General features: G+C 57.6%; 1 protein-coding gene across 4 annotated transcripts; it reads left to right on the forward strand.

Moving 5' to 3' along the window:
• The first annotated feature begins 1,991 nt into the window (after positions 1 to 1,991).
• Positions 1,992 to 10,084, forward strand: CORO6 (coronin 6). 4 transcript variants are annotated; one of them, XM_032591144.1, is made up of 11 exons: positions 1,992 to 2,316; positions 3,463 to 3,723; positions 5,118 to 5,240; positions 5,694 to 5,823; positions 5,916 to 6,097; positions 7,255 to 7,374; positions 7,743 to 7,898; positions 7,987 to 8,132; positions 8,454 to 8,511; positions 8,621 to 8,851; positions 8,947 to 10,084. In XM_032591144.1, exons 2-11 carry the CDS (start codon positions 3,526 to 3,528, stop codon positions 9,067 to 9,069), a joined length of 1,467 nt encoding a protein of 488 aa, XP_032447035.1. In that variant the 5' UTR covers positions 1,992 to 2,316; positions 3,463 to 3,525; the 3' UTR covers positions 9,070 to 10,084. The 4 variants fall into 4 exon arrangements, with proteins under 4 accessions (XP_032447035.1, XP_032447038.1, XP_032447036.1 ...); XM_032591145.1 differs by having other exon boundaries at positions 1,993 to 2,316; positions 7,794 to 7,898; positions 8,944 to 10,084; XM_032591146.1 differs by having other exon boundaries at positions 1,993 to 2,316; positions 7,794 to 7,898.
• The last annotated feature ends 32 nt before the right edge of the window (positions 10,085 to 10,116 follow it).

Genomic DNA, 10,116 nt, shown 5'->3' on the forward strand with positions numbered 1-10,116 from the left:
TCAAGAGGAGGCAGAAATGTATGGTGCTGAAAAGCATGGACCCAGATGCCAGACCACTGGATAAAAGTTTCAGCTCCACCAACTACCAGTTGACTGATGGGTAAGCTACTTAATCTCTTTGTACCTTAGTTTCCTCACCTCTAACATAGGGATAATAATAATAGCTATCACAGAAGACTGTTATCAGAATGTAATTAATATGTGTAAAGACCTTAGAACAGTGTCTGGCACACAATAGGTGTGAGCTATTGTTATTAAGGAGCAACTGACTCACTCAGGTCTTTTCCTCCTAATCATGTACCTGGAATCTTTAGGTAAAAGGGAGACTCATTGCCCTTAAGGCCCTCCATGCCACGAATTCTTTCTGGAGCACCTGTAACAGTTTCTGGTTCTGTTACCCTACAAGCCACTGGATACTTGGAATCTTCCTGAGAAGGACCCTTGTGTGGGCCTTTGAGCTTTCCACCATCTTCCCTCCCCAGGGCTGTTCCATTGATCTCCAGGTGTGCCTAGAGAAGAAGAGGTAATACCTGGCCTCATGCTGGCCTCCAAGGGCCTTATGATCCAGAGCAAGAAATCCAGGCAGTGGGTGGATACTGGGTGTACAGCAGCTTCAGGGACTAGTTGTTTTTCACTGGCTGTATTTTGATTAGGTTTCTTTTTATTTCCTCCTTAGTCTTTTTTTTTTTTTTTTAACTTGTTTATTTTGAGAGAGAGAGAGAGAGCATAAGCAGAGGGAGGGGCAGAAAGAAAGAGAGAGAGAGAATCCCAACCAGGCTCTGCACCAACAGCGCAGGGCCCAACAGGGGGCTCAAACTCATGAGCCATGAGATCATGACCTGAGCTGAAACCAAGAATTGGATGCTTAACCTAATGAGCCACCCAGATGCCCCTTTTAATCTTTTTGTTGTTGTTGTTGTTGTTAATGTTTATTTATTTATTTGTGAGTGAGACAGCGCGCTCGCATGTTCAGGGGAGGGGCAGAGAGAGAGAATCCGAAGCAGACTCTCAGCCGTGGGCACAGAGAGCCCGACTTGGGGCTGAACCCACCAACCGTGAGATCATAACCTGAGCCAAGTGGATGCTTAACCTACTGAGCCACCCAGGCACCCCTATTTCCTTCTTAATCTTGATCCGTACTCAGATCCATGGATCCCAGCGGGAGTGAATGAGGGCTGGGACTTCCCTGGAACACAGCTGGCCATCAATTCAAACAAATCCCGGAAGACTTAGGAGTCAGGTTGGGCGTCTAAAATTTGGTTGTTGAAGGCCTGTGGCAGCTGCTTCTCCTTGCCTCTGGTGTTCCCATGGGGTCAAGGTGGATTCACTCCCCCACCCAGTCTTTAGGCTGTGTTCTGCCTTGCTCCATGGAATCCTCTCTAAAAGGGTGAAATGCCTACAGTGCCAACGTGTTAGGTTCTCAAGTGGTTGTTACAGCCATTAATAACAACAATGACAGTAATATCAGTGCCCCCTGTCAGGTACTCTGGAGCTGCCCTGGGCCAGCCTAGGCCCTCATCCAAGGGTTGAAATGACTCCCTCAAAGCAGTTTGTGGGACCTCTCCCCAGGAGGGTCTGGGCGTTCAGTCCCGAAGACCGGGACCGCCAGCCGGGACAGGCTAAATTGGGAGTGCGATTGCAGCAGAAATGCGGCGCGAAAGCACCTAATCTTGCGCGGTATGCCCAGCCCACCCAGGAGGCACGGAGGGCGGGAAGGAGTGCGCACAACCCGCGTGTACACATTCAATTACTTTTTTTTTTTTTTTTTTTTTTATTTTTGGGACAGAGAGAGACAGAGCATGAACGGGGGAGGGGCAGAGAGAGAGGGAGACACAGAATCGGAAACAGGCTCCAGGCTCTGAGCCATCAGCCCAGAGCCCGACGCGGGGCTCGAACTCACGGACCGCGAGATCGTGACCTGGCTGAAGTCGGACGCTTAACCGACTGCGCCACCCAGGCGCCCCTCAATTACTTTTGACAGTTTTCTTTGGCCAGTGGACTGGCTACGGTGGCGCGGAGTCCACTGCGCTCAACTTTCCCGCCGCTGGAGGGGCGGGGCAGCTCTGGCCCCGCCCCCGCCACAGGCCCCGCCTCCGCAGGTTGATGGCAGCGGCAGCTGGGACTGCAGCGACGCCGGGCCTCAGAGAGCCGCAAGCAGTGGCTGGAGCGCTCAGACGAACACCCGGGCCCCAGACGCCGCGGACACCCGGAGAAGCAGTTCCGGCGCCCTGACGCCTCCCTCGGCCCCCAGCGCACCCCTAGCCCCCACTGCAGAGGAGTCGCAGCGTGAGCGCCCCTCGGCCCACTCAGGACCAGGTACCCCCCCACACACACGCTGCCACCGCAGCCAGCGGAGCGGGCGGGGTCTCCGGAGAAGCAGAGGTCTGCGCCCCCTCCCCCGCGCCGCCAAATTCGGTCCCGGGCGGGGCGGACTTGGTGTCTATATTTGGCCGGACAGCGGCCCGCGCGCCTGCAGGGCACTGACACCTCGTCTCCCAAGAACGCAGTGCTGGGGCAGGAGGCCCGAGGAGGGTGCGGGGAGGCCGAGGCCGGGCGTCAGGCCTGGGGCCATAGAAGCGGCGTGAAGGGCACGGGGAAGCCTGGGGCTGGGGAGGGGCAGGAGTCCGTGGCTGGGGCTTTGGAAAAGCTCGGTGAGCCCCCTGGGGAAGAGCACAACACAAACCCTGTTTGAAGAAAAGGATCTTCACCCTCCCCACTTCACCCACCCCACTCCTGCAAATCTGGCCATAGCCTGGGCGTTGAGGACCCCACCCCAGGAAAGTTGAGTAGGAGAGAGGACGCATAGAAGAACGGGACCAAAGTGTGGTAGGCAAAAGCCAGACCATAGTTAAAACCTCTTAGAGAAGCCAGTGAAGAGAAGCGTGGAAAGAGGAGAGATCCACTTACACTGTGTCCCCCAACAGGATGAGAGGAAATTGATGAAAATAGTAGCAGGAAAGGCTCAGGTTAGCTGACAGGAGGAACTTCTCCTTGGCATATTTTTAGAAACAGGCAAAAGTCCCTCTGCCTGAACTGTTAGACATACAGGTTTGGGGATCTTGGGGGGGGCTACAATCTTAGCCCCATAGCTGGCCTTGAGCCAAGATCCCACAACCAGGGCCTCTGATTCTGGACAAGGTGCTGCTGGGAGATAAACACTTCCTGAAGAGATGCTCAGCCAAGGCTGACAGCAGGAGGGCAGCCTGGCATGGACATTCCTCCCAAAATCACTTCAACTTCCAGGAAGCTTTCAGTCCCAAACTCCACTGTCTCCTACCTGGGTCTCAAAAAAGTCAGTCCCCAAATCCTAACCTCTTGAATTAAGCAGCACTTTATAGGTGGCAAAGATCTCTCCCATACTTTAATCACCTGGAAGAAAGCTCCCTGCTTCTAGGACCTGACTTGTGGCCAGATAACCCTTCTCACTTGCCATCCTCTCCCTACTCTTCCTTCCTCCCACAGCTCACAGGACTAAGGACCAAAGGCATTTCTGGGCACTGAGATCCTCCACTTCTACCCACAGCTATGAGCCGGCGTGTGGTTCGGCAGAGCAAGTTCCGCCATGTGTTTGGGCAGGCAGCAAAGGCTGACCAGTCCTACGAGGATATCCGTGTGTCCAAGGTCACGTGGGACAGCTCCTTCTGTGCTGTCAACCCCAAATTCCTGGCCATTATTGTGGAGGCTGGAGGTGGAGGTGCCTTCATTGTCCTGCCTCTGGCCAAGGTGAGGGATGAAGGGAAGAAAGCAGTGGGGAAGACACTGGCTGTAGCTCCTGGGGACCCCTCCTTCAGTCAGGAGGGCAGTTTGTATCCACTGGCTGCTCCCTGTTCCCCAAGCCCTTGGGGACCAAGTGGGAGGCTCCCTCACCCTTCACAGAGCAGCAGCATCACAGTGCCCTGCACCCACTCATAGCCCATCCCTCACTCCATGCAGCACCCTGTTGCCAGCAGGGACCAGAAGAGTATTATGAAGATAGTTGGGAAGCAGTGGAGCCAGAGCCTGGCCCAGACTCTGTCCCCATCTCTCCTAATGCCACGCCTCCTCATGTTTTGGGCGTGGGATCTTTCTCCCCAGAGCAGGGTGATCATTGGATTAAATCACACCCCAGAGCAGCACACTGAGGACAGAGTCAAGCTCTTTCCAAAGAGTCCCTGGCCACCTCCCCACCGTGGTTCTTACAGTGGGATAGAATGAGAACGAAGGGCAGGGGCCATGACACATAAGGCCAAAGCCCTCCCTACCCCAGGGATGGAGGCCAGCAGTGACTGCCACCTTTGATGAGTGGCCTCAAGCCTCTTAGAAATCTCCACCCCCCAGGATGGCCACCTGAAGTCATGACCTTGACCTGGATCTGGCCCCTCTACCTTGTTAAGGGAGGCTCCACAGGTGGCAGGGTCAGAAAGAGGCCTGACAATAGCCAGTGACTCACTTGGGGACAATGCAGACATCATCTAAGGACACCATCCCCAGGGCTCAAATTTCAAGCTGGAGCCACTTCCTCACCCAGTACAACTGCCATTCCAATGCTACACAGCCACCCCACTCCCCTACTGCCTGGTCTGGACTGACTCCAGCCCCTGCAAAGGCTTCAGAGCCCCCATAAAAAGCCCATAAGGACCAAAGTAGATGAGCGCCAGCTCAGGCACTAGGAGTAACTGCTGCTTGTGGTTCCAAGGTCAAACCAGTGACAAGGGGGAGACTTGCCAAGGGGGACAAAGAAAGGGCTATTGGCCACTGCATTCCATATTACCTCACCTTGACCTCTTCTACCAGGGGCTTCCTATAGACATTCTCACTGGGAGAACAGGCCCAAGAACAGCCTCCTCCTAATAGGTATTTTTGCAAGAGCTCTGGACTGAGAGTTCAAGTACTGACTCAACCAGTATCTTGCTCTGTGTCTTTGGCTAAGTCATTACCTCTCTGTGTCTGAGATATTAAATGACTTCAACTCTGCCTTCAGTGAAGTACAGGAAGTAGTTGGATGGGGCTGAAGGTGCAGAAAGGGGTTTGCAAAGAGAAAATAGGTGATAGAGTACTGAGATGTAAACAGGTCCACTGCCTACCCCCAAAAAACACACAGGAAAGTGACCCTATAGCTCCCTCTCTGACCCCTCCAGACAGGACGAGTGGATAAGAACTACCCTCTGGTCACTGGGCACACTGCTCCAGTGCTGGACATCGACTGGTGCCCACATAATGACAACGTCATCGCCAGTGCCTCAGACGACACCACGGTCATGGTAGGAGCCAAGTGGATGCTTCAGGGCAGTTGGGCAGGGGAAGGGGGGAGGGCTGCCTCACCTGTGTTAGGGAAGGTGGTAAAAGAGGTGCTAGGTCCTAGGGCCCTACCCTACCCAGCTCCCAGGCTATATTTAGCCACATGCCCACCGGCTCCCAGGATGCACTTCTTAGGACTAATTATAGCCATGGCCAACTTGAGGCCTGAAGAGCAAGGGGGCAGTGCTCTGAAGTCTCCCTGCTGGGGTGTATAGAGAGGTCTCTGGAGAGCTGGCAGTGCCCCCTCCTGGCTCCCAGCTGCTTCTGCCTGGGGCAGGCGCCATTACATCTTGCCCTGCATTTGATTTTTACCACTCAAGAGAGCCTGTAGGGTTGGGGTGCGGAATAAGGGAGGAGTAGAGGGACAAAGCAGGCCCCTCATCCCACTTACCCTATGCCTTTTCCTCCCCACCTAGGTGTGGCAAATTCCAGACTATACCCCTATGCGCAACATCACAGAATCCATCATTACACTCGAGGGCCACTCCAAACGTGTGGGCATCCTCTGCTGGCACCCTACTGCCCGGAATGTTCTGCTCAGTGCAGGTCTGGGGCCTGGGGGAGGGGTCCCTACTGTAGATTGTGGGGGGGCAAGCAAAGGCAGGACTCAAGTAATGGTGACTGGCTGCTCTGGACAGGTGGTGACAATGTGATCATCATCTGGAATGTGGGCACTGGGGAGGTGCTCCTGAGTCTAGATGACATGCACCCGGACGTCATCCACAGTGTTTGCTGGAACAGCAATGGTAGCCTGCTAGCCACAACCTGCAAGGACAAGACCCTGCGCATTATAGACCCCCGCAAGGGCCAGGTGGTGGCGGTGAGTGCTTGGCGTGGCCATCCCCCAACCAGCTGTCAGGCCCCTGTACCCTTAATCCTCTGAGCCCCTAGTCCCAGCTCTCGCCTCCCCACCCCAACCCAAGGCCACCCTCCTTCCAGTGTCTGCAACCACTGCTCCCAGCCCTAAGTAAGCCCACAGTCCACAATTTTCTGCCCCGCTCCTGTTCCCTCCACTCCCCTGCATCTCAGAAGCTCAGAGCAGTGCTCTTTCAGTTGTAATTGAGCGAGAAGCTGCCAACTCTATCCCTCCACCAGAACCTGCATGAAACCTCCCTCACCCCTCTCCTCTCAGCTGGCACCCAGCGCCATCTTCCAGGGTTTGGAGCCCTACAGGGGCTCTCTGGCAGGCCCCTTTCTGCCCTAGTCAACCCACTGGGCGGCAGGGAGAGAGGGGACAACCCTCGTGCCTCATTAGTCCCAGCTCGGTACCCTGGCAGGGCGGCGGCACCTGCCTCACCAGCCTCAATTTTACGCGGGGTGCGGGTGCGTGGGGCACGTGCATGTCTGCGCGGAGTGAGCGCGGAGGGCGCGGCCGGGGCGGGGGCGGGCCGGCGGGCGCTCTAACCCACTAACCCCGCGAGCAGGAGCGAGCCCGGCCTCACGAGGGCGCCCGCCCGCTGCGGGCCGTCTTCACTGCAGACGGGAAGCTACTCAGCACCGGCTTCAGCAGGATGAGTGAGCGGCAACTCGCGCTCTGGGACCCGGTAGGCCAGGCCGCGCTGGGCACACGCGCTCGCTCCTTCGCTGGGCCTGCCAGGAGCGCCCTCCCAGGCCGCGGCCGGTGCCCAAGAAGGCGGAAGCGGAGCGAGGAGCTCCTGTCTGGGAAAAGCCTCGCTGCGACCCGGGGAGCCGGCAGACATCCCCTGCTCTAGGGATCAGCCTCTGAGGGCGCTTAAGGGCTCGGGATCTGCTGAGAGGCCCGCGCCTCCCTCTCTCTCTGGGCCCAGACTCTCTTCAGGCCAGCGGCCAGCCAGGGCCCCCCCAGGAAGCTGAGTAGTTAGGCCCTCTTATGTCTCCAACCCCCACCCCTACCCTGTCTCTTCCCCACCAAAATCAGCAAGCTGGTTGCTCGGCCCTCCAGGCTCTCCAGAGCAGGCAACTGGGTGACGCCTCTCCCTGTTTCCCCCCTTCCCCCAGGAGAGGTTTGCGGCCCACGAGGGAATGAGGCCCATGCGGGCCGTCTTCACGCGCCAGGGTCATATCTTCACCACGGGCTTCACCCGCATGAGCCAGCGAGAGCTGGGCCTGTGGGACCCGGTAACGCAGCTGGAAGCTTGGGGTGTGTGCCCCGGGGACTGGCATCACGGGAGAGGGGCCAGGCGCCCCCCACCCGCAGGGCATGCCCACCTGGACTGGGCTGGAGGCTGCTGCCCCCTTTGCAGCGCCTGCCATCCCCACACCCACCCCTCTGCCCAGTTTTGCTGCGTCGCCTGAAGGAGCCCACGCTGGCACCTCCACCTGGTGATGCCGAGTCCCTGGGGGTGGTTTGCGGTGACTGCATGCGGCGCAGGGGTATATGTGCGGGCGGGGGCGGTGGGGGGGGCGCTGCGTTCTCCAGAGCTGCCTTGGGAACGCTTGGAGTTTGGAGCGGGTAGGAAGCTTAAAGGGGCTTTCAGGGGATCCAGAAATGGCACGTGGCCAGGGCAGGGCTGGTCACGCCTCCTGTGCTCGGGCAGAACAATTTCGAGGAACCAGTGGCACTGCAGGAGATGGACACAAGCAACGGGGTCCTACTGCCCTTCTACGATCCCGACTCCAGCATCGTCTACCTATGCGGCAAGGTGCTTGCGGCCGGGAGGGAAGTACAAGGGCTTGACCGAGATGTTGAAATTCTGCCTGGGAGAGTCTCTGACCCGACTGGTTTTGCAGGGCGACAGCAGCATTCGGTACTTTGAGATTACAGACGAACCACCTTTCGTGCATTACCTGAACACGTTCAGCAGCAAGGAGCCTCAGAGGGGCATGGGTTTCATGCCCAAGCGGGGACTGGAAGTCAACAAGTGTGAGATCGCCCGGTCAGCAGCCTTCTCGCTTGCCATGTCTGTCCCCACTAGCCATTGAGGAAGACACAGGGACTTGGGGGGGGGGGGTGTCAAACAGGCTTGTTTCGGTGCCAGTCTCAGCATTAACTAGCTTAACACTCTCTAAACTTCAGTTTCCTCATCTGTAAAATAATATAAACACCCCATCAGAGATGTTTTACAAGCTGGGCCAATAATGTGTTTTGAAGTACAGAGCATGATAGGGGCTCAGCAAGTGTTGGTCTCCAACCCATTGATCCCAGGCAGAAAAGGGGGTGGGAGCCTGCGGGGGTGTTGAACCCCACTCCCTTCCAGGTTCTACAAGTTGCACGAAAGAAAATGTGAGCCCATCATCATGACTGTGCCCCGCAAGGTGAGGAGGCTGGAAGAGGGGTTGAGCGAAGGCTCCGAGGAGGAAGGGAGTGGAGCAGGCCAGGCACTCTGCTAACACTAGGCCTCCTCTCTCCCCACGCTGCCCGCAGTCAGACTTGTTCCAGGACGATCTATACCCAGATACGCCTGGCCCTGAGCCAGCCCTAGAAGCTGACGAATGGCTATCTGGCCAGGACGCGGAACCCGTGCTCATCTCATTGAGGGACGGTTACATACCTCCCAAGCACCGCGAGCTTCGGGTCACCAAGCGCAATATTCTGGACGTGCGCCCTCCCTCAGGCCCCCGCCGCAGCCAGTCGGCCAGCGATGCCCCATTGTCGGTAAGATGCGGCCTAGCTCCACTCCGGCCCAGTCAACACATCCCCCACTACCGATCCCTTCCAGACACAGCCTCTTCTCTCCTCTGCCCCAGCAGCAGCACACTCTAGAGACGCTGCTGGAGGAGATCAAAGCCCTTCGTGAGCAGGTGCAGGCCCAGGAGCAGCGCATCACGGCTCTGGAGAACATGCTGTGCGAGCTGGTGGACGGCACGGACTAGTGCAGCGCGCGGGGGGGACGCTCCGAGCCTGGGGGGCCCTGCCGGACCGGGAGCACCCTTGGCCCCGCCCTGGTTCTTGGTCTGGAACTCGGACCCCGCCTCTCTGGGCTGGGGCCGGGGGCGGGACTGGGAAGGGAACTCCGCCCCTCGCGGGAGTCCTGGACAAATGGAGCGTCGCAGAGACTCGAGTCTGCCTGGCACCCGCCAGGCTGCGTGCCTCGTCCGAGACTCAGCAGGAGCTGGCCTTGGGAGACCCGGGGTGACAGGGACCTCAGCAATGGTGCTGCACGGCGAAGCGGTGTCCCCTCTGTCCCCCGGTCAGGGCAGGGGAAGTGCTTAGTATTAGCGCTATTCTTGGGGATATCTGGGAGCTTGGGCTTGACCTCAAAGGGGTGGCGGCGATTCGATGGGTCTCCCCAGACCGACTGGGGTTGAGTTACGCTTCTCTTTCTAATCAGTTCACTTGATTTCACTACCCTAAGTGGTAAAACGTATGGGTGTCACCCCAGTTCTACAGACATACACAACCTGTTGGCTGTGGAGCCGAATCCACCGGCTACACCCAGCAGTCTATGGCAGAGGGCTCTCTTCCTTCTTTTCACCCACAGGGGAGAGGGCGGCTTCCTCACTGCACCCCCGCCGGAGAACTAATCAGAAAACTGGCATGGAAGCAGGTTCACACCCTCCTTCACGTCCCCCCCCCCGCCCCCCGTTACCCGCCCCCCACTGCCCCCAGCCTTCTGCTGTGGCCTTGACCCTAGGAGGAAAACAAGACGTACGGAATGAAATACTTTACTAAGTGCTCAGTCTGTGCCTCCTGCATGGGTGGGGATGAGGGGGGCGAGACCCAAGCCTCTGTAAATGCTGTCCCCAGGCTTGGGGGGGGGGGCAGTGCTGACAAATGCTCAGGACCCACTAGGCATTCTTTTACCTCAAAACCCTCCCACACTGAGTTTCAGAAAGAACCCCTAACCCGTAGGTGGGCGTTCTTCCCCAGTAAAGCCAGCTAGGAAAAGCCTTGGGTTTGAAGCCTCTTTTATTTGTGCC

Source organism: Lynx canadensis, chromosome E1, assembly GCF_007474595.2.
Source record: "Lynx canadensis isolate LIC74 chromosome E1, mLynCan4.pri.v2, whole genome shotgun sequence".
NCBI classification, from domain to species: domain Eukaryota; kingdom Metazoa; phylum Chordata; class Mammalia; order Carnivora; family Felidae; genus Lynx; species Lynx canadensis.